Raw genomic sequence first — 25,305 nt, 5'->3', positions numbered from 1 at the left:
CCATTCTCTCTCTCTCTCTGTCTTCCTCCACCACCCTTCTTTCTGTTTATATATTTGAACTGTAAAAACATCTTTGTCTATGATCTGCTTTTTCTTCCTTAGCTTGATTGAAATTCCAGCTGAATTCATTCCCCTCTACGGGAAGCATGTTTTATGCTTCCTCAAAAATGAAGCGAGGTCATTTAGTGGTGATGGGCCTTGCGATGGATCCCTGCAGTAGGCATCTGGTTGAATCACCCATCTCTCTCTCCTATTAGATTGTCGGCTGCGATCACCAGCTGGGAAGCACCATCAAGGAGGATAACTGTGGAGTCTGCAACGGGGATGGGTCCACCTGCCGGCTGGTCCGAGGGCAATATAAATCCCAGCTCTCTGCAACCAAATGTAAGATGCCACAAGAGATGGGGCCATCTTCGGGTTTGTTGGCTAATTAATCTCTCCTGGTTTAGTGCTGGCTCCCCTCAGCAGCTGGGAATGAGGCCACCACCAAAATGAAGATGAATCTGAACATACTATAGAAAGCTTCATGTTCCTGCTTTGTGTATTACTTTAGGTAGAACAAGTCAGGTAACCCACTGCAACCCTTTCTTTTGTCATGCAGCAGGAGTGAATTACACGTGGATCAAAACACACTCTATTTACAAACATAGACATGCAGTTTGCTGCCCAACATGAGGACAGACTGCGTCCAAGCCTCTGCCTGATTCAGTCTGATGTGCCTGATGGGATTTAGCAGGGAGAGTATGTAAATCTAAACAAATTCACTCCTACCACCATGAAATCATGCTGTCTTCATTTACAGAGTGATCTTTGATTGGTGCTGAACACAGGTTCTTTCAGAATTAATATTGGACGGTGATTTTTTTTAATTTTTATTTATTTATGATAGTCACACAGAGAGAGAGAGAGAGGCAGAGACATAGGCAGAGGGAGAAGCAGGCTCCATGCACCGGGAGCCCGACGTGGGATTTGATCCCAGGTCTCGAGGATCGCGCCCTGGGCCAAAGGCAGGCGCTAAACCGCTGCGCCACCCAGGGATCCCCTGGACGGTGATTATATGAAGCCATTTATTAACTTATGTCTTACTCTGTATACTAGCACAATAAATATATGCTTCCTCTGTAATATGTGCTGGGAAATTTGCATGATCATCTCATTTTATCCTTATAACACTCTTATAGCAAAGCATTGTTTATCCTTATGTTATGAATAAGATAACTGAAGCTTAGTCAGATTATGTGACTTGCTCACAGTCACACAACTGTAAGATAGTAGAGTCAAGATTCAAGCCCAGAGTCCAATTCCAGAGCCTAAGCACTTACTCATTTCTCTGGCCTGTCCCACAACCCTGCTGATTATTTGCACGGTGGGACACTTTAAAGCAATTAGATGGATTAAGACAAGTTACTTCAGATTTCTGCCCAGCTGGGTCTTGCTTGGGTAGATTGCACATGTTCTAGTGATACCTAAGATAACCACGCAGTCACACAGCGATCCAGATCATTTTACAAAACACTATCCTTTGTGACAATCACTGCTCTGGGTGCTGCATCAGAAAAAAAAAAATCAAAATAAGGCAACTCTTGTACTCAAAGACATACATTTTTAGAATAATTTGACCTTGCTTGGCATACTGTCTCCAGATTTTGCCCCTACCCAGAATCCTTAATAGATTTGACTGAGTGTCTTTGCACATGGTTCCCCTAGCTTGGGAACTGAGAATAATATCTTTTACTGAATGTGGCTTTGTTCTCCCTCTTTGTTGACTAGCTGGAAAAAAACAATTGACATTTGGCAGAGTCTGTGGCTTTAAATGGGCTTGTAGGTCAAGAAGAAAGGCAGTATACACTAAAGAAACATTCCCAGAAGTTAGGAAAAGGCAGTTTGTTCAAAGGCAGTTTGTCCAAAGCCAGTTCTTGGGAAGAAGAGGTAGTAGCAAGAAAGACTAGGGACTTTTAAACACAAGAAACATTAGAGGTACCAGCTTTAGTGAACTCTACATTCTAACACCCCTGCTGGCAGTGAAAAATGTGAATTAGGGGGTGGGGGAAAGTCTGGCAGAGAGAATGAAGGATGAGGTAAGTTAGACATTGATATAGTACATTCAGGAGAGATTTTTTTTCCTTTCATGTGTTGGTAGCTTCTTCTATAAGATGAAAAATTTAAAAATTTGGAAGATGAAAACTAGAGGATAGAGGCACAATTGTTTTGTAAATTTCTGAAGTCACGGTAAGATATTTGGGGAGGAAGTTACATTTAAAAAGTCACTTTTGTAGAACACTAAGAAATCCTGGAAGAGCTAAAATCTTGCTAATTATTATTATTTTTTAAAGATTTTATTTATTTATTCATGAGAGACAGAGAGAGAGGCAGAGACATAGGCAAAAGGAGAAGCAGGCTCCCCACAAGGAGCCTGATGCAGGACTCGATGCCAGATCCCAGGATTAGAACCTGAGCCGAAGGCATCAGATGCTCAACCACTGAGCCACCCAGGTGTCCCAAATCTTGCTAATTATTTGTCATGTAATTGATCAATGCTCATTATCTAGGAATCTAGGAATTTCTGCTAGGCACAGAAAAAGGAGATGACTGCTTTTGTGTAGCAACTGCTATATAGCAGGCTTAGGGATAGGGAATCCTCCCTCCTTTCGCACTCATGCCCTCTGCCTGAACAGTCTGCCTGGATAAATATTCCTCTTACCCTCCTGTTAGGGAGTCATCAGGGACCCTGGGGCTTGACTCACTGGAACAATGTGGAGAAGCTCTGAAAGAACAAACTGAAGCAAATTAAGAGCCATAAGTCATCCCCAGATCTGCAAATAGATATTTCAATGAAAAGTGCTCTATTCAAGACAGAGAATAGGTTAATTATACACAACCTGATGATTATCCATAATGACAAAATGCAATTGATTCATTTACCTTAGCACTGATGATGCCTCATGACAAAATGATTTATATCAATAAAGCCCAACATATGCATGCACCTCACCACAATCTATAGCAGATGCTGAACAAACTGCCTCGTTTATGTTTTCTCCACCCCAGAAGAACCTTCCACCCTATATTTACAGACTGTGGGGTGACCCACAGGCAGGGAAGATTAGACTCCTCTGCGGGGCCCAGTGTGCTGGCCAGGTGAGCAGTTCTCCACCCGTGAAGGCCTGGAGGAGTGGTGCCAGGTCTCTCTCCTGCGCTCTGCCAAAAGGCACTGCAAGCCAGCCACATGCTCTTTTCAAACTCCTAGCAGTCGGATTCCCCACATTGAACTCATTTTCTTCTGAACTTATATCCAATACTTTTTTTTTTTTTAATGTTATCAAGCCTTGGGGGAACAAAGAGAAAACAGAAGAGTGGAGAAAGACCATGGTGGGAAGTGCCAGAAGGAAAACGAGAAGTAGGAGGAACTTATCCAAGGGCTGCCATTTGCTGGCAAATAATAAAGAAACCATCTTTGTATCAAAAGACAGAATAATTGCCTAATACAAATACAGACAAGAAAGAGAGCTAGATCAAGGCACATTTTTCTCCCTTTTTAAAGGAAAATGCTGTCCACTGATAGCATTCAATCTTTCTACTTTTCCTAGTCACTTTTTTCAACTTCCTGCCCCCCCCCAAAAAAAGAATAAATTTAACTAACATTAACTTTTGATTCTTGAAATCAAAGGCTCACTTTCTTGCAAATTATATTGGCTTGTACCCTATTACATATTTTCCAAGTATATGCAATATACTTATAACTAGAGCCAGTCTATTTGCTATCGATTTAATGTTTCCAGCTTTGCAAACCTGTCGTATGAATTTGTGTGTTTTGAAATCACCTGGATATCCCAAAATTCCTGAGGGGCAGACAGCAAAAAAACTAAATAAAATGTGTTGTCTGTCATATGGTGGTAGGAGTCTTAAAAAAAATAAAGCAGGGAAGAACAGGAGATAGGGCTGGGCTGCCAATTAAGTGTTACAGGGAGTTGCAATACTAGATAGGTTAGTAAGAAGAGTACACACTGATAAAGTGGCATCTGAACCAGGTTTTAATGTCACCATGCAAAAGTCAAGGGAAAGAGAATTCTAGTCATAGAGAAAGTCAAGAACAAAGGCCTTACTTAGGTAAATGCATTCTTGACATATTTCTTGAAGTGCAAAGAAGCTGATGTGACTTAAAGTAAGTTTAAAAAATCCTACAGGAAATGATGAAGGCAGGAGGATTGAAAGGTGGTGTGAAGAATGCCACAGATATTGTAGGCTTTTGTAAGGATTTTGGCCTTTAGTCAGAATGAGATGAGAAGTCACAGGAGGATTTTGAGCGGTGGAATGACTTGATTTTTTTTTTTCAAAAGGATTGCTCTATCTACTGTGTTTAGAATAGACTATAATTGATCTAGCTATGGAAGTACAAAAGCAATCAGGAGGCTGTTACACAGTAAACCAGCCTTGGAATGATGATGGCTTGGACCATGAGGGAGGTGGAGGTGCTAAGGAGTGATTTGATCTGAATTTACTGCATTTCTTTGACTCTAAGACCTCACTGATTGAAAGATGTGCCATTATTTTATGCCCAACTATGAAAGAAAGAAAACCTGCTATAGAAATTAAGAAACTATGACACAATGCTTCCTGACCACTTAGGGTTTTTACATGATAGTTAAAAGATCTACTTTAAAGGTAGATTTTTTTTTAAACCATGTATTATACATACAAAGAACCTGAAATAAATCAATAAATTGGCAAATAAAATTGAAATAAACTTTTTCTCCAACTTCTTTTTAATAATTTTGGACTCAATTTTCACATGGCATGGTGGTACCTGTAATACACTATTTGAAAATGAATCTGCAAAAGAAATAAAATCCATTGGTACTGAACTCTTAAAAAAAAACAGCTATATTGAAGTATAAATGACCCACAATAAACTGGATGTTTAAAGTGTTCAACTTGTTTATATATCGCATATACCTGTGAAACCAAACATACCCATCATCCCAAAAGTTTTCTTGTGCCCCTTATAATCCTTACTTCTGCTCTCCTGGCCCTGTGTTCTGCCAACCACTGGTCTTTTTGTCACTATAGATTTGATTGCATTTTTCTAGAACTTTACATAAATGGAATTATACAATATTAACTATTGTCCAAATAGCTTCTTTCATTCATCGTAATTGAGATTCATTTTGTAGCATGCATCAATAGTTTATTTTATTTTATTGCTGTATGGTAATTCCGGTGTATGGACATACCACAGTTTGTTTATCTATTCACCTGTTGACAGGCATATGGGTTGTTTTCACTTGGGAGGTCTTATAAATAAAGCTGCTATGAACATTCATGTTCACATTTTTATATGGGCACATGCTTTCATATCTCTTGGGTAAATTCCTGGGTAGCTAAATGGCTAGGTCATATGGTAGATATATATTTGGCATTTTAAGAAACTGCTAGACTTTTTTCCAGAGTAGCTCACTATTTTGCATTTCTACCAGCAATGTGTAAGAGTTTCATTTGCTCCACATTCTTGCCATCATTTAATATTGTTAGTATTTTTTATTTTAGCCATTCTAATTGGTTCATATTAATATCCCATCATTGTTTTAATTTGCATTTTCCTAATGACTAATGATGTTAACTGTCTTTTCATGTTCTATTAGTTTCCAGTTGCTGCTGTATCAGATTGCCATAAATTTAGTGTCTCAAAGCTATACATTTATTTTATGGTTCTGGAGAGTCAGAAGTCTGAAATGGGTCTGGCTAAAATAAAATTACAATGTTAAGCAGGGCTATGTTCCTTCTGGAAGTTCTAGAGACTAATTCATTTTCTTTGATTTTGCCTTTCTAGCTTCTGTTATGTTATCTATGTTCCTTGTTATCTTCAGAGCCTGCCCTGTAAAATCCTTAGATCTCCTACTCCAATCTCCTCTTCTGCCTCTCTCTCTCTGTTTGAAGAACCCTTGTGAAAAAAAATAATAAATTAAAAAAAAAAGAACCCTTGTGATTACATTGGGCCCATTCAGATAATCCAAAATAATCTCTTTATTTTAAAGTCAGCTGATTATCGTCTTAGTTTCATTAGTAATCTTAATTCCCCCTTTCCATGTAACATAACATACTCATAGGCTCTGGGAATTAGGACATGGTTATCTTTGACTGAGCGAGGGAGTAAAATTATGCTGCCTACTACAGAAGTGCTTATTTCTTCTTTGATGTGGTGTGGGTTCAGGACACCTGGGACTGGGTAGCTCAGCAGTTCAGTGTCTACCTTCCGCTCAGGGCGTGATACTGGGATCCAGGATCAAGTCCCACATCAGGCTCCCTGTGAGGAGCCTGCTTCTTCTCCCTCTGCCTATGTCTCTACCTCTGTCTCTCATGAATAAATAAATAAATCTTTTAATAAAATGATGTCATGTGGGTTCAAGTCCTTTGCCCAGTTTTTAAATGGGTTTGGTTTCCATTTAATTTTGAGAATTCTTTATGAGTTCTGGGTACAAGTCCTTTGTCAGATGTGTGATTTGAAAATATTTTCTCTCCATAGATACCCCTCCCCCAAAAAAAGGCTTAATATCAGCTTTCACAGAGCAAAACTTTTAATTTTTTTAAAAATTTTATTTATTTATTCATGAGAGACACAGAGAGAAAGGCAGAGACATAGGCAGAGGGAGAAACAGGATCCATGCAGGGAGCCCAAAGTGGGACTCAATTCTGGAACTCCGGGATCACACCCTAAGCCAAAGGCAGACACTCAACTGCTGAGCCACCCGGGTGTCCCAAAATTTTTAATTTTGATGGAGACTAGTCATCATTCTTTTCTTACTAGGACTATGCCTTTAACATTGTATGTAAGAATTCCTTGCCTAATTACAGGTCACCAATTTTCTCCTAAAAGTTTTACATTTTAGCTTTACTATCAATGACCTATTTTCAGTTAATTTATGGTAAGTTAAATCTTGGTACTATTATATATATATGTATATATATAATATATATAGTTTAATTTGGGGAATTATCAGGATGTCTAACTTTTCCAGCCCCGTTTGTTACAAAGATGTCTTTTTCTCTCTTGAATTGCCTTTAAAACTATGTGAAGGGGGGAATCCCTGGGTGGCTCAGCGGTTTAGCACCTGCCTTTGGCCCAGGGTGCGATCCTGGAGTCCTGGGATCGAGTCCCACATTGGGCTCCCTGCATGGAGCCTGCTTCTCCCTCTGCCTGTGTCTCTGCCTCTCTCTCTCTCTCTCTCTGTCTCTTTCATGAATAAATAAATAAATTCTTTAAAAATAAATAAATAAAATAAAACTATGTGAAAAGCCTACTGGCCCTTTGTGTATAGGTCTCGGACTCTATTCTGATCTATGTGTCAGTCCTTCACCAAAACCACATTCTCTTGGTCATTATAGCTTTAAAGGAATTCTTAAAAAATCAAGTAATTTGATCCCTCCAAATCTACCCTTCTTCTCAAACTCATTTGGCTATTCTATAATAGTTTATTTGCTTTCCATGTAAATTTTTCAATCTGCTTGTCCATATCTATAAAAAATCTTGCTGAAATTGTGATTTATAATTTTGTTAATTCTATAGATATGTGGGAAATTGACATTTTTACAATGTTAAGTCACTTAACCTATGAGCACTGCATGATTATCCATTTCTTTGGGTCTTCTCTCATTCCTTTTCTAGGCCTTTATAGTATTTTAGTTAAATTTTTACCTCTTTTATTTTCTTGTCATATTGCATTGGCATTTCATTTTTTATTTTAATTTTCAATTGTACATTGCTAATTTATTTTTATGTGTTTGCTCTATATTTTGCAAACTTGCTAACTCACTAGTTCTGAGAGTTTTTGGATTTCCTACATAAACTATCATCTTGTTTTACAAATAAGGATGGTTTTACTTCTTCCTTTTCATATTGTAAACCACTTATTTATTTTTATGGCCTATTCCACTGGCAAGGATGCCCAATATGATGTTGAATAGAAAAGGCAAGAGTGGCTATTCTTATTTCATTTCCAATCTTTTTTTTTTTTCATTTCCAATCTTAAGAGGAAAAGCATTCAATTTCTCACCTTTGAGGATGAAGTTAGGTGTAGGTTTTTTTGAAAATGTCTTTTATTACATTAAGGAAGTCCTTTTTTATTCCTAATGTTCTGAGAGTTATAATGACTTGATACTGAATTTTGTCATGCTTTTTCTGCCTAAGGTGATACAATCATATGGTTTTTCTTCCTTAGACTTTTAAGTGATGGATAACATTAATGATTTTCAAATAAAGAACCAGCCTTCCCTTCCTTGGTTATAGTGTATTAATTCTTTATATAGATTACTGGATTTGAATTACCAGTGTTTTGTTTGAGGGTTTTTTTTCCATCTGCATTCATGAGAGATAGTTGTCTGAAGGATACTTTTTTTTATACCATCTTTGTCTAGTTTTGGTAGCAGTGTAATGCTGACCTCATACAATGAGTTGGGAAATGATTTCTCTTCTGTTTTTTTTTTGAAAAGACTGCATATAGATTGTTATTTCTTCTTTAAATGCTTGGTAGCATTCACCATTAAAATTCTCTGGGCCTGAAAATTTGTGTGTATGTGTACTTAAGTTTTTGAACGTAAAGTTGTAGTAAATATTTTAATGTCTATCCTGTGTTTTGACTGATTGGATTTTTCTCTGCAGCATGGGCTGTAGTTTTTTTGGCTTCTTTGCATGCCTGGTAATTTCTGACCTGATTCCAGATATTACAAATTTTATCTTGTTGGATACTAGATATTTTTGTATTCCTGTAAATGTTTTTGAGTTTTGTTCTAGAGGCAATAAAGTTACTTGGAATAAATTTGATCCTTTTGGGTCTTAAAATTTAGTTGGCAAGACCAAAGCCATGTCTGGCTGGTGCTAATTATCCCTTGCTACTGAGGCAAGACCCTTCTACTGCTCAGTGTCCCAAAATTATAAAGTTTTCTAGGATGGCTGGTGGGGTAAGATAGTAATTCCAAGCCCTATATGCATGCCATAGTCATTTCTACAATTCTTTTGTGTGGTTATTTCCCCAGCCTCAGTAAGTTTCTTTATATGCTTGTCCTGATTAGCATGGGTATGCTGCTGGATACCCAAAGAGAATAATGTTTTTAATTATATAGTAGCATATATTATTAGCATGCCACATAAATATTTTTTTATGTCATGTAAATATTTTTCCCAGTTTTGTTGAGAAATGATTGATATACATCACTGTATAAGTTTGAGGTGTACAATGTGATGGGAGAATGCTCTTAAATCTCTAGAGTTGTTTCTCTGTGTATCCCCTTTTCTCTCTGGTAATCTGCCATTCAAACTCTAGCCACCTTGATCTTCTTGGATTCTTATCTTTGTCTCCTCAACTCAGGGAATCCTCCAGGCTTGGAGTTCTCACCTCCTGAGAGGCGACTGGGAAAGTCTTTCAAAGTAGGAAGTCAGGACAATGTTAAGGCTCACCTACCTTGTTTCTTGATTCTCAGAGATTGCTGCCCTTTTTACCTGATATTCAGTGTCTCAAAAGCCATGTGTTGTGTGTGTGTGTGTGTGTGTGTGTGTGTGTTTTAATAGATTTCTGACGTTTTGGTGATTTCTAAGCAGATAATTAAGTCTGGGCACTTATTCCATCTTGTCAGGCACCAGAAGTCTTGACGCTGGGCTCTTAACTCAGGTTTGCAGCTGCATACAGAGAGCCAGCTTTTGATTCCTACTTTGGCAATGTTATAAGCACTGTGGGGATTCTCATTTCCCTACAACCCCCATAGCTATTTAGTTCCAAGAGGCTAAATAAGTGTGTTCCACTATTTTCTTAGAATTTTCTTCCCAGCTGCTGACACCCATTTTGCAAGTTTGATACTGGTTGTTACCGTGTTTGCAGGCAAAGATAATTATCTCAGGATTACTGCCTCGGTGAGAAAGAATATCATGCACTATTGATTGTGGGATGCATTCTGATTTCACACACATTAAAATGTAAGAGGTTGTTCCTCTTAGAATCCATGAAATGTGGTATTTTGACTCTTGTGGCAATAGGACTTTCTAACTGATTAGATATATGAAGTCAAGGATGACTCTAAAGTTTTTGGCCTGAATAACTGTAAGGATGAAGTTCCTAACAGTCAGGAAAAATCCATCTTGTTTCACCCAACAGTCAGGAAAAATCCATCTTGTTTTACCTGTTTGACAGTCAGGCATGTCCTCCAGTATGTAATTACTGATAACCTCAGGGGGGATAGTGAAGGGCTCAAATGCTTAGCTTCACCTTATTTCATTGGTTATATTCTAAGACTAATAAAGTTAGCATGAAGATAAAAAATATACTACTGAAACCTCCTCAAGATTAGCAGACTACTATTTTATGTACTACTATTTTTATGTGTAGCCAACCACATTAATGAGGACTCTTTTGTTTTAAAAACTTTGAGTTTCTTTTGTAGACTTAGATGGAAGACTCCTTAAAAACATAAACATCAACAGGTCTAAAAATAAGGCAAACTTGGATATCAGAATAGGAAATCCTCAGAAATTATCATTATCACCTTTCTCTGATACAGCAGTGAATGACACGGAGGAGTCCACATATGATGATATTGAAAAATAAATCTAAAACTTTTAATAGAAAGCTATTACCCATCTGTCCCACCAACCAAACCTATAGAATTAATCACTAAAGAGGCGGGTGATAAAGCCTGCTTACACATTCTCAAATGTCTTAAACACCATCCTGTGTTCACTACTATAATAGATGGCAAATAGAAGAATCTCCTAGCCCATCCCTAATTATTGAGAATTTATCCCCAAATGAGACCATTATTAATACATATCCAACTCAGAATGGATTTTTATCAAGTAGCATATGCAATTAGTTTTTCCCTATCTTTTTTTCGTCAAATTAAGTTCACCATTTCTAAAATTATATTTTGAGATGTATCATCTGGTATTAACAGATGATATATATTTTTTAAAATTCTCTGGGTTAACACTTTGGGGGGATACACTGGATAAAATCAAATGAAATGAGGTTCTTTGGTTCAGGGCTTCTAAGAAACCAGTGTGCCTTGTGAGTTTTCATGTGATATTTTAACACAGATTTTATCTTAGGTCTCTTTTTCCTGGACCATTTTGTGGGGCTGCTGCTTTGCTTGTCTTTATTGTCACTGAATCTCTGGTACCTAGGATGGGGCCTCACACTAGGAGACACTCAAAAAATATTTGTGGAATGAATCTGCTGACTGCCAGTTGTCCATCAGCCCTTTACAGAACCATAGAACAGACCAAGACTCTTCATACCTCTTGTGCCATGTGCTGCTGACTCTTCAAGTTTGTACCAGCTTGAGTTGCTCCCTATTTCTCTTTGACCAGAGCAGGTGCAGAGGAGCATCAGGAGGCATTCCATTTTTACCTAATCTACTGTCTCCATCGTAGCTTCTTCCCCTAACACCTTTCTGGATTTCTCCCCATCTTCCTTGGTGAGCATTCAAAGGTTAATGCATCAGCCAGAAGCTAGGGTTAATGCCCCAGCATGTGGAATGTGAGTAGCTTCTCAACAGAACAAGAGAGAGGCCGCCTGAGTAGTGTGTGGGTCAGAAGTCTGCTGCTGAGCATTGCAGAGCCAAACAGAAAGCTTCCCCTTTACTTGCACTTTATTTGACCTGTGGATAAACAAAGACTTTCTATTTCCAGAAATCCCATTGTCTTAACTGCTTTGAGTTTCTTTTGTAAACTTAAAAATCCATGTCTTTATGCAAGACATTTAAAACTCAATGGGCCCAGTCTGAACATTTTTTTGTTCCTTTTTCTATATTCCCCCTTACATGCTTTGTGTTTGTATTCCACAAACTCTTGGCTATCTGAAATTCAGCCTTTTCTTTAACAATGTATGACATTAAAAATGGCTAGAAGGTTGTAGTGTGAGTAGAATATTCAACATTGTAAAGAACCTGATAAATGTAACTTCTTTAGGGAAAGAATTGAGAGCATATGATTCTTCTTTCTCATTCAACTGGCTGTGTGCTGGGGCCTTTGAGGGTTTAAAATTATAGTAAAAATAAACAGTCTCTCAGTTCCTGTCCTTAAGGAGATTTGCAAGAGAGGGAGGAAAGTGATATTTACAAAAAGCCTCCTGTGTTCCAGGCTATACATCTATATATATTGACACCAATATCTGTATCTTTTTACTGCAATATTATGAGGTAAGTGTGGTTTTTCCCTGGCTTACAAATGAGGAAACTAAGGATCAGAGAGGTTAGGGAACTTCTGAGATTCATTTATTGAAATCAGATTCTCCTAAAGACAAGATGGTGTTAAGTTTCAGAACACCAGGTATCTTTTAGGATTACTCTTACTGAAACTAAATTTTTCCAATGAGAGTATGATAATATATAATATCCTAAAAATACGTGTGAAACAGAGAATCCCACAGAGCTGCTGACTATACTGGTGAATTTTAAAAATACCTGCTTTTTCCCTTGTCTTCTGAAATGCCCTCTTCTTTTTTGACCGTATGCTACTCATTATACTTCTCAGAGCCTACATTTTGTCATCATCAAATGGGGATAGTAGCATCCTCTTTGCCTATGTCACAAGTTTTGGGTGAAGAAGTAAATGGTATAATTTATTTTTTTTTAGCTTAAAGATTTATATTTTATGTCTGTAGTATTTAAACTCCAAAAGGCAAAGATAAATCAGTGAAATGTCAGAACAATGAATCTGAACTTTTAGACTATTTCTTTGTACTGATGTGCTCAAACTACTACATACACATTTGTTGCAAGCTACCTCCTGTATCAATCACTAAGGTAGAACTCTGTCCAAAGAAATCCCAGGGACTTAGAATAGAATGAATTCTGATTGAGTTCTCTTTATTTTTCTTCATCCCCATTATTTTTCTATTTTATTTTTAAATTTAAATTCAATTGAATTTAAATGGTACAATTTAGAAAGTGAAACTTCAGTGGCATGTAAATGAGAGTTATTGCTGTCACAGATGTCACAAGGGAGAATGCCTGTGATATGTTTGCAATGCATAGAAAATATCCTTAATTAAAAAAAAAGTAGGTTTGAGGACTGCTTCCAATGAATTAAGGTTCAGTTTGCAAGGAGGATAAAAGTAATACATTTCTAAATTATCCGTGATTCACCCCCAAAATAATTTTTTTTTAATTTTCAAGCAAAGAGAGTATGGGGTAAGGGGAAGGTTCCTAACCATTCTGGAGGCACTTGCTATATATAGTATTAGATGTAGATAGAGCAAAGGATATTAAAGAACTGGGAGGCGTGATATCTGCCCTTGAGAGATTTAACAAATGCAAACAAACATATTTTCTCCTATTCTTATTTGTTCTTCTAATCCAAGATAGTTGCTTTGCTAGAAAGAAATTTAGATTTTGATATAATATAGTCATCCTTTGAGCATTAGAGTTTATTTTCATTTTGTAACCTGGAGAAATTTGGCAAGGTGAAACCAGGTTTTAAAATCAGAAATGGAAACTTGAAATTTCATTTCTCAATATATCAAAATTTATATACATTTTTAAGAGGCCAGATCCCCCAGAAGTTAACTAGTGACCACCTTCACTGGCATGCTTTATTCTGAGGAAAATGGACATTTTGATTCCCAAATATCAGCGTTCCTATTTCAAATGCTTAAGAGAAGATTGTTATTTGAGGGAGTCTAGAAGTCAGTGCCTTTACATAGGAGCCAATCAATAATTTTGTATCAAATTATGTGATTTTAAGATACCGCCTTGTTTCTTTCTAGTGGATGATACTGTGGTTGCTATACCCTATGGAAGTAGACATATTCGCCTTGTCTTAAAAGGACCTGATCACTTGTGTGAGTAAACTCAGTTGTTTTCCTTTGGGTATTGGGAATTTTAGTCATTATTATTTTTTGTTCCCAGAAGAGATTCAAATACAGAAGTGCAAATCTTTTTACTGTGTCATAGCATGATATTTTGAGTGCTTCTGTTTATCTTTTGGCTGCCTGATGAGATAGCAAAAACCTCAGGGTAATTATCTCTAACCACACTCATCCTGAAAAATACAAAATAGATGCTCCCAATAGGTTTTTCATGAGTTAAGCATATGTTTATGCTTTTGTGTCTATTATTTCTCATTCTCTCTCTTCTTCCTCTCCAATCAATCTGTCTTTTTCTTGCTTTGCATCTCTTTTTTTCTTTCTTCCTTCCAGCCTTCCCTCCCTGTCCTTCATTTTTTCTTTCTTCCTATTCTTTTATTGCATTATTTTATCAATTCAGTGGAGCACAGAAGCACCAAACAACCTTAACCATGGATTTAAAGAAAACCATGGCGGTATAATTAAACATCCCATGTATTAAAGACAATACAAAGCCCTTATATGTTGAAAATTAGGTTAAGGATTAAAACCCTAATATCTCAGGGTTAAGTATTGAAACCCCAAAGATCAAATGGGAGCATGGCCCCACTAGAATTTAGAAAGAATTGATATCTTCAGTCATGCCAAGGCAGTAGTACACAGCCACATCTTTCCTTTTTTATTTTTAGCATTTAGTATTGTTTAGATGTAGACCTGTAAATTACCAGCAGAAAATTATAGGCTGTAAACCAGGGAAAGGGTATAAGAGGATACATTGTACTTTCTACAAAATTCAGTTCCACTGAAAGAGTTCATTTCAGCTGATCCCTTGAGCATTTCGAATATCCTCCACTGTGACTGTTCCTGGATTCCTAAAGAACCATCTATCATCTTCTGTTCTTTCTCTCCTCCCACACACATGCCTATGAAACCAATTTAGGTAGCAAGCATTATCTTTTGGCAATTGGATTATAAATGAAATAGTTCCAGAAAGACAAACAAGAGGAAGATAAATTGGAGCCTGTGAAAGTTCAGATAGCCTGCTATAGTCTTTCTAAAAATAAAAATAAATACGTTTCATGGGAGAGGCGGGATTTGAGGGGTCATGTGAAAGAAAGGAATAAGTAAGGTACAGTTCAGGCAGAGCCAGAAGATGCTGGTAAGTCACCTTATATGGATCCAAGTTCTTTTCTAACCCTAAACAACCCCCCAAAATATAATGTTCACATGTCAAGGGATGATGTATGTGTGTACACTATCACTACTCAAATGATTTGCTTTTCCCCTGGAGGATTGGACAGAGGTAACTGCTCATATAACAACCCTACTCAAAAACAGTATTTTTCTGAGCAGTGACAGGCCCGCTCAGAATAAAACATCCAGGCAGAGATCATTACCAAGTGGGGGACTGACTCCTCATTGCAGAAGAAGGAACCCAAAGGAATAGATTGAAGAAGAATTAATTTTTATAAATGTCTGAGTCTCCTAGTTTTCCTAATTATGTGATCACTAAGAGGCTAAAGAATGAGCCTCATTTTGGTTTAATTGTCCCAAGAATTCAATGGATGAAGTGGCAGATGATATTTATCGATGATGGAAAGCAAAATGGAATTTGCTTTTTTTTTTTTTTTCACAACAGACATACTGTTGACAACATATATGTAGCTTAGGAACTTTTGGTTTTGTTTGTGTATCTGGAATACAATGTAATATATAATATGAAATTAATATGTGAATAAAATGACATCCTGTTTCTCTTGCCATCCTTTCCACTTAACTCCCAGAAGCTGGTCTGATATGGGACTAACCTGAAATGTTTAGGGCCAAACCAGAACAAGACCAGTCTGGTCCAGCTGTAGCTTATCTTCAATCAGAAGCTATGAGGCTTGGTGACAAAATTGAATCAGATGCTCAGATCAGACTTAGACCCTCAGGATTTTTCCAAAATCAAGTTGGTTTATGTGTTGGGGATACTACAAACTAGTACACATACACAGAAGGCAGCTTGAGGAATGAAGGCTAGAAGAAGAAGAGCCCATGCTGTTGACTTTCCCCTGATGACAACTGCTGTGGTTTCCTTCCAGTTCTCCCTTATGAGCCTCATGTCCTTCTGTGAGGAGCTCTGGACTCAGGGCCAGGGGGATGGAGCCTGACCCATTCCAGAAAAAAAGTCTACACAGACTTCATCTGAGGGTCGTGACCATTTCATTGGACACTAATATGCTTCACCTGTTGGTATTCCAACCTGGAGTAGACAACACTTAGAATAACTTAGTATGGGTGCTTGAGTACCTCCAGAGGTCCTAAAATTGTCCCAGAACCCCAATTTGTAAAATGTGGTAAAGGAGAGGGATTCAGATTGAATGTGGGATAGGAGACCCAGAGCCTCACCTGGCACTCTGTCCTTCTGCTAAAGAACCACTGCAAAACTAAGGGTGCTTATGCAAGTTTTAGAAGCCATTAGACCTAGTCTATCTCTCTTCCAACTGTGGGTAGTTATTCTAAATGGTTTCTTAATCACATGAGAATTTTATCTGCTCTGAGATACACGGCATAATTACCATCACCTCCAGCTTGCTATGATTTCCTATAACAAAAGATGTTTCATCGCCTTTGTCATTGGCCAAATTGAGATCAGAATGCTCCAGGAATCAAGAAGTTCTTCTTTCTCTCTTAAGCACTTACAAAATATCATATATGTTCATAACACTGTATTAGGTACCCTGCAAGATTTTAAAAGAGAGCTAAAAGAAGTGACTTCCTTGTCCTCGTTACTATCATTTCTTCATTGAGAGCCACAGACACACAGTAAGAAGCCAGATAGTACAAATAAACACAAGGTAATGCATGAATATAAGGTCACACAGGTGCTGAGGGAAAATCGGAGAAGCACCCTGGATCTGACAGATCAAAAAGAAAACTAGAGAGTATTCTATTCTAGATGGAGAGCCATAGAGGCTGAAATCAATAAGATAGATATGGGAGATAGTTTAGTTAAAGGAATAGGATTATGGGAAAGTGGGATACCCAAATGAGGCCATCAGGGAGTCAAAGATTTTTTGACCAGGAGCCTTGAATGCTTGGCTAATGAGTTTTAAAATAATTTCATGGGCAACATAAACTCCTTTGTGATCCAGAGGTGCCCATAAATTTTGTTTATATCACAATTTCAACTGTGTCAACAGTATAAAGGACGATACTTCTCCCTTACAGAGCTGTAGACTGTTTTATGAAATGTGCTTGTATGTGGGCTTTGGTAGCCCTGGGAACATCTTTCTCTCCTTTACATGTATTTGGTTGTGTAGATCTGGAAACCAAAACTCTGCAGGGAGCTAAAGGTGAAAACACTCTCAGCTCGACAGGAACCTTTCTTGTGGACAATTCTAGTGTGGACTTCCAGAAATTTCCAGACAAAGAGATACTGAGAATGACTGGACCCCTCACAGCAGATTTCATTGTCAAGGTAAGTGCCTTTGGGTACCTTGTTTTCAAGCCATATCCAAACTGTCACTTATGATCTCCTGGAGAGAGAGAGAGAGAGAGAGAGAGAGAGAGACTGAGACTTAGGGCTTGGGCATAGATTTGGAAATGTTTAATTCAAGGATGTTGAGGTACATCCTGGACTTTTCAAGAACATATGATATTTTTAAGTCCTAAGAAAATCGTTATGTGTGTGTATATATCATTTAATAAAAAGACTCAAAGACTAACACATCATTAGTTGGAGGATATAAATTGTTTTTAAAACAAGTTAAGATATAGTCATTGACCCATATAAGGTGTTCTCAGTCAAAAAGAAAAACAAACGAATGATCCATACCCTCGGTTATACTTCTAATTGCAAGTTCTGTTTTCTCTTGTCCTGGCAACAAGACTAAGTTGTTTCCTATCAGAGCTTCCCTGCTCTTCAAGGTAATATAAAACACACTGCTGGAAGCAACATATACATTCTGTAGGAGAAATGTACACACTAGAAGAATGTTTGGGAATCACAATCAAATAAAACATATTTTTTTCCTTCAGTAGGTCAGAAGGACCTGAAGGATTTCAGCTGTAAAGCTGTAAAACTTGTAATGTGTCCAGGACTCCATAAATTTTTCATCATGGGACCTGGAGCCAGAGGACATTTGATTTAAGCTAAGACTCAATGACCCCATGGCAGCTGGAAGTAAGAATGCGTATAGGAAAATGGGATCGACAGTGAGGTTGGATGGAAGAAGGGTTCCAGAACACTGTTCTCTGTCTCCATCTGCATGGTAGTTCTTTTTAATCCAGTCCAGATGCCAGCCACATTCATATGAACAAGGAGCTACAAACCAGCAGAGAGAGCTCACAATAGAAATGATGCTATAGGTGGTTAAATCATTTCATTTAAATATGCAAACCAGTACAATACTGAGAGATGTCTTTATTTTTTTAAACCCTTCAAGGGCTACTGAATAAACCATTTGTATTCATTTCCCTAGAGTTGCAAAGAGTTCCCTAGAGTTGCAACTCTTATACATACTGAATATATAGATTAGAATTCAAGTAATATTATTCACATGTCAGGAGTTGACAGCATTGCCGATGCATTTCATACATCTAGCTGCCTTCTGCACATCACCACTTGGATATTCCATACGCACAACCAGCACAATGTGTCCCAAACTGGACTTGTCTAGCCTCAGACACCTACAAAATCTTCTTCATTTCCTATCTTGTGGAATAATATGCTATTGACCTGGCCACATCAGAAAGCTTTGATTCACACCGATTTCCTGTACTCCTATTCACCCCTAGATAGTTGTTAAACTTTGTCAGTTCTACCTTCATGCCATCTCAGGGCCATTCTTTATTGTCCCTTCTTGCCTCCACTATCTTAAATTAGGCCTTTGTATTTTTTTCCTGATCATGTGATGTGCATCCTTCCAAGGCTGCAGCCCAATGAAAGAAAATGACTTTCTGAGCCACAAGAGGATCTTTTTTCGGTCATGGTCCAGCCTCCACTAGAACTGCCAGCTTAGCTCTACTTGTGAAAGCAGCTAAGGTATAGCTATAGCTATTCAGTTTGTGCCCATTCTAGAACTCTAGAGCATCTAGAATATCATAGAGAAAAGTGACTAATGAGTACCTACGCACCAAAGTAGTAGAACGGTTGTGATTTCCATTTGCATCAACTAGAGTATTAGGCACGGATAATGTGTTCATATGTTGTTCTGAACAGGCTGGAGCATCATTCTGTGCATCATTCAGCAGCCAAGGAACGTAGGACACCTCCTGACTACCAATCCCATGCCGGCTTGTCTGAGGCAAAAGTTTCTACAACATCAGTGAGAGAAAAGAACAGCTAAGACTCACAAATTATCCTTTTCCCAATCGAGAAGAAAAGGATTGGCATTTCGTAGTGCATCAACTGGGAGATCACTTTGTGTACTTGATATCTTTCATGCAATTGAAATGCCTCCTTGATTCCTGTGATTTTGCATGGACCTAATGTTCATCCATTACCCACACACACATTTGCCCTGCCCCGTGGCTCTATCATGACAGTGCAATCAGTTGCTATGGAAAGTGACCAGTTTTTGTCTTCTCTTTTCTTTTCAGTGTGAGAAGTCCTTATATTAAATTAGAAACACTGAATTGTTGTAATTATAGGAAGAAAAGCCTGTTTCAGAACATTCTTTTTCCTTATTAACTTAAGGAAGCCAAAATTACATATGCCAGATGTGTTTAGCTCCCTAAAACTAAATTCGAGTGTGTCAAACTGAAGCATTCAACATACTCTTGAGAACAAGAACCTGATGTCTGAGGATTTAGGGTGTATAAAGCTCCAGCGCTAATGATAACAAAGGTCCCAGGCACCCAGAATTAATAAATCCAGAAACAAGGAACATGGCAGCTCATCTCTGTAAGCAACAAAGGCCATCAAAGTTGAACATCAGGTTGGCTCCTGTATTTTAAACAGTTTTCCTACTTTAAAATGAAAAATTAAGAAGATACAGAGAAGAGCAGTAAAAGGCCTCTACTAAAGATAAATACCTATGTCTTCGCAACACTAATACTAACAGAATTACTTGGAATCATGAAAAGAATGGCAGCTTTCAAGCCACTGTAGACCTGAATTCAAATCCCAGCTCTGCTATTCCTTTGCTGTGCAGCCCTGAGCAAGTCACTTAATCTCTCTGAGACTTCTATCTCTGGTTGTAATGTAAATGTGGGAGATAATACAGAGTAATTCTAAGATTAGATTTCTTAGAAATAAAATGTACCCTGCAAACAGTAGAAATGTAGTAAGTGCTGGTTGCTGTGGTGGTTGTTGGCTGCTATTAAAAGAAGGTGCCTATAGGGAAGAGAGACCCAGGAATATTATCAGTGTAGAAAGAATCAAATGAGATTATGTGGTCAGAAGTTTGGATACATCATGACTGTTTTTATCTATTTGAAATAACAATATCACTGTTCATTTCTAATCTCTTTTCAAATTTAGGCATACAATCTCAGCATTCATGGTCATTGTACATCAATTTCATTGGACTCTTTAGGAGCATTATTCTTTCTAAGCTCCTTGTTTTTTTTTTCTCTTCAACATAGTATTTACGAACACTTCCTCTTAACACCAAAACTTCTTGACATGCATTCCTTACTCTCAGAGCATAAGGTACTTTTACCATTAACTTCTAGCAAGCTGAAAATTTGAACTGTTCCATCTTTTTCCTTCTTTAACAGATCAAAAACTAAGCCCAGACACTGTACAGATATTCTAGAACAAAGTTTCTCCAAGGATTTTGATGTTATATCCTCCTCATTTTTTGTTTTTTCCTCCACTTTCCTAGGACTTAGTCTGATTTCAAGGTCCCCAAAAGGGACCTGTGCAAAGGAATCTATCTCTCTAAGCCTAAATAAATCTTCTGGTCTTTTTATTTTTTCATGGAGCTAGTGTTCAAATGAAAGTCTTCTTCTAATACCTTTCCAGCATGGAAACCACACATCCCAAGAGAGCTATAGGCTTTTGTGAGCTAAAAAAAAAAAAAAAAAAAAAACCTTTACAAAGAATGTGATTAATACTACATCCCTGAGCAAGCAATTAGGTATCCTGTATCTGACACATAGGATTGAAAAATATTAATCTGTAGGCTATGCTCCCCTTTTGTGAAAGACACTGTATTGCTTCAGCTGTTTTTGCTTTAAAGTAGGGGATTGTATCACCGTTTATTCTAATTAGGAAAGATCTTGATGTTCCATGGATCAGAATCCCAGCATAATACAAGATATTCTATAGTTCTCTCTCCTTCTTCTTTCTCCTTTTCCAGCTCTTGCAGATTATCTGAGGCACATTTCCAGTGTTTTCATCCAAAGTCCAAAACTGGCCTGGGGTTTAACACGTACTCCCTGTGTTCCAGTGCTCCTAGATGTTTAATCCAGTTGTTACACTCAGTAGCAGAAAAAATAGGCTGTCTTTAAAAAAAAAAAATCTGAAGGCCAAATCCATCGGTATATCCTAGGTAGAGGGCAGTTGGGACCACAGTTAGGCTTGAAAATGTTAACAAAAACTTGGACCGCATGATGCGCTGATACTCCCCTACTGTCTTGGAGTAAGAGGTAGCCCTCTTGGAGTAAGAGGTAGTTGTTCATGGAACTTCTGTTAGTATAATAAATAGTCCAAGCCTTGTCCAGTTGTCTCAGTACCATATGACATGTCATTCTGTCTTTGTGAAATCAAGGCATTGCTCCTGTTGGGTACTTTCATCTTCTCTTTTAGATTGAGTATGTTTTCACAACCTTGTACTTTTAAGAACTATTAAAGGATTATTGCCTCACTTCCCCTCTCTTAAAACACAAAGGAGTTGTAATTTCCATAAGGACTTGTTGTATTCCAAGTACTTGCTTTTATAGAGTAAGTTGGTATTTTTCAAAGTTTGGTACTTGGACTATCAATGTTTGCATTACTCTTGCATTGCAGGAGCCCAGGAATTTGCATTTTAGCAAGCTTCCAATTGGTAATTCTGCACATTAAAATGTATGAATCACTAAACTGCCAGGAAACACCATGTCTGAGTGGGCAGAGCCATTTAATTCTTTAATTCTTTTTTTCTTAATTGAAGACAGGATCTTTCCTTTTTTGCAGCGTATGCCATTTATAATTTTCTTAGAACCAATTGTCTATTTCTGAACCTACATTTAAAAATCCACATACAGGGGCTCCTCGGTGACTCAGTTGGTGAAGCATCTACCTTCAGCTCAGGTCATGATCCCAGGATCCTGAGATCCAGCTCCCTGCTGAGCAAGAAGCATGCTTCTTCCTCTCCTTCTCCCTGTCCCTCCCCCTGCTTGTGCTCTCTCTCTCTCTCAATAAATAACTAAAATATAATAAATAAATAAATAAATAAATAAATAAATAAATAAATAAATAAATAAGAAAAAATCCATATACATATATATAAAAATTCACATAATTTTTCCTATTATATACCAGAGAAGTTGGAAATAAAAGAGGGAAAAGGAGTAAGTGGCCTGGAAAATGATCCTACTTAGACTCCTAAGTAAAGACACTGAGATCCCTTCTTCTGTGAGAACAGAACTGAAAAGTGATGGTCATGATGGTGTATGGTTGATGGGGAAGATCAATGATATTTGCTATGCCATTTTTCTCCCAGGACAGTTCTTCATGCATCTTCTAAAACCATGTATACCACTGTGCATTCTTTCCAAAGTTGCAGACCAAGAAAGCACCTCCCTGTCATACCAGTTTCTCTCTTTGTTTTTTTGGTTGTTTTTTGTTGTTGTTGTTGTTGTTTTTGAGTTTCTCTCTTTTATCTCCTGCAGATCCACAACTCAGGGCCTGCTGACAGCACAGTCCAGTTCATCTTCTATCAGCCAATCATCCACCGATGGAGGGAGACAGATTTCTTTCCTTGCTCAGCAACCTGTGGAGGAGGTAATGATGTTCACTTACCCTATGGACTGTTGGCTTCTGTGAAGGAAGACTTAGCTTTTATGAAAGTCGTACCTTCAGCATGGAAGAAATTTAGTGCTGTGATGGGTCAGGTTCTTGATTTTCAAAGGGGCCAAATCTTGAAGCCTTCCTATACCTCAGTCTAGAAGCCCCATGAATGTTTTCTGTCTGTCCAGTCTCATTAATGGAAACCGTCTTGACTCTATTCTGTTCCTTTGAGAATAAACTACTCCCACCTGGTTGAAGAGAACTTACCTATTCAGAAGTCAAGTGGAGAGTGTTTGTCAGGCATACTACCTAGCATGATGTGTCCAAAAAGAATCAGAAAATAATTTAATTAAGGGAAATACTTTATTACAAAAAAAAAAGCCCCTCCACTGTAAACTTAGACTCAGTTATTGTGAAGTTCTATCCCATCATCTGAGCAGTAAATGGAAGGCCACGTGACTTCTTTATTCATTAAAACACATCTTTCCTGAAAAGTCACCAAACAAATTCCTATCTCTGCTCCATTACATCTGCAACATGGACAGCAGAACATGGGAAAGATATTTTCCCCCATTTTCTTTAATAATTACAATGGTTACATAATAATTGCTTAATTTATTTAGCCATATCCCTATAGAAGATTTAGTTCATTTAAACTTTTCTATTATAATGTAATGAATAACTTAATACCTAAGTATTTTTCTCCTTTCAAATTATTTCCTTGGAATAAATTCTCAAGAGTGAGTTTCAGAATTTTTGTGGCTATTGGCATATATTACCAAAATTCTTTCCAGAATGTAATAGGCAGTGTATGAATAGTTCATTGCCAACTGAACCAGTATTTGAGGATTATAAGAATTGTTTAATTTTGCTGATTTAATGAGCATAAAATTGTATGTATGTTCCTTTAAAAACTAGCACATTAAATAAATGCTGGCTTCACCTGCATAGAAGCCTGTTAATTGGATGATGTTAAATAACTAATCCACATGGTTATCACTAGATTATTTTGACAAGAGAAAAGGAAGATGGCACCTCAAAATGAGACAAATTATCATCTATTAATTTTTTAAACCATAAGAACATATGAAATAATTCATCTTCATCTGCATAACGTGAACCACTGAAAATGAGATTCTATAGAGTAGTGTTAGATTTTAGCTTAAAAGCAGTTAGTCATAAAAAAAAAAGCAGTTAGTCAAAAATACCTTCAAGTGCTTTTACTTGGTTGTTAAATAACTATTAATTCAACATTCTCAGCATTTCAACAAAATATTGTTTCCATTTGCTGTATCTGTCCTGAAGAGAAAATTACTTTGTTTAAAGATAAAATGCCAATTACTTTGATGTTTCATGAGAATATGTTGCTTTGATACAGCTATTAATGACTAGCATAAGAAATAGTTTCAAAGAAAGAAATCCAAGCAAATAATTACTTTTCTTCTTTTCTTTTAAATGAAAACTGTATTTTGTGAGAAGTAACAATTCAATAATATGCCCTGTATGCTAGTTTTACATAGAGCTGCTTTTGGAGTATAATTTCAGTAATATCGATGATGCTTTGCTATATAGTTAGGCAACTAATGTTAGATTCATGTATATCCAAACCTTCTCAGCCTTATTTTCCTCACATCTGAGTGAAGTGGAAGCATTAGTGGTCTTCAAATGTTTTGAGCAATCAAACCCTTTCTTTAAAGGAAAGCTTACTAGGAAGTCCAGATAAAAGGAGTATTGCTCAGAATAGAGATATGAGCAATGTGGAAACCAGCCTTCCTCCCACTTTGTGGACCACAGTTTGAAAATATTAATGAAAAAATGATCTCTAAGTTCCTCCTTATGTTTCTAGTTCCACATTCAATGGCTTGGCCATTTTGCTAAGTGTGAACAAACAATTGCTACTCCAATTACTTTGTGAAATGTTTGAAAACACAATTATCTGACCATTTTGGTCATTTATATCATTTTTGTTCTAAACCTTCATTTCACACACTCTTGGATAGCTTGACAACAGCCTTTGTAAGCTGACAAATTATGATTTTTAAAAAACATAATCTGTTATATAATTTACTTATCACCTATGCCCACATTAATAAATATTTAGTATTTAGTAGTAAATACTACTACTATAGAATTCTGTCCTTGAGTAGAAATTATTGTATGGAGGGCAGCCCTGGTGGCCCAACCGTTTAGCGCCCAGTAGTTTAGCACCGCCTTCAACCCAGGGCGTGATCTTGGAGACCTGGGGTCGAGTCCCACGTCAGGCCCCCTTCATGGAGCCTGCTTCTCCCTCTGCCTGTGTCTCTGCCTCTCTCTCTCTCTGTGTGTGTCTCTCATGAATAAATAAATAAAATCTAAAAAAAAAAAAGAAATTATTTTATGGAAATTATAAATTACAATTTTGAATTATAAAATGATTAGTTTATCACAACATTATCTGCTTTAGAGTATAGTATAATCAAAAAATAAAAGTATATTTACTTATTTAAAATGTCATTTTTCTCTTTGATTTTCTTATAAAATAAAAAACTTAATGGAACATGTGTTCTTACCTCTTAG

The 25,305-nt window shown here is 37.2% G+C and overlaps 1 protein-coding gene across 1 annotated transcript in view; it reads left to right on the top strand.

The window, feature by feature from the left end:
- ADAMTSL1 (ADAMTS like 1) overlaps nt 1–25,305 on the top strand; it is a 379,096-nt gene that overhangs the window by 126,092 nt on the left and 227,699 nt on the right. Inside the window, 4 exon segments of the mRNA XM_055302598.1 lie at nt 258–384; nt 13,749–13,823; nt 17,132–17,289; nt 22,632–22,743. Coding sequence (XP_055158573.1) covers nt 258–384; nt 13,749–13,823; nt 17,132–17,289; nt 22,632–22,743 — 472 coding nt within the window.

The sequence above is a fragment of the Nyctereutes procyonoides genome, unplaced genomic scaffold (assembly GCF_905146905.1).
Source record: "Nyctereutes procyonoides isolate TBG_1078 unplaced genomic scaffold, NYPRO_anot_genome, whole genome shotgun sequence".
Taxonomy (NCBI): Eukaryota; Metazoa; Chordata; class Mammalia; order Carnivora; family Canidae; genus Nyctereutes; species Nyctereutes procyonoides.
Note: the sequence above shows the minus strand (reverse complement) of the source record. Positions and strands in the feature narration are given on the sequence as shown.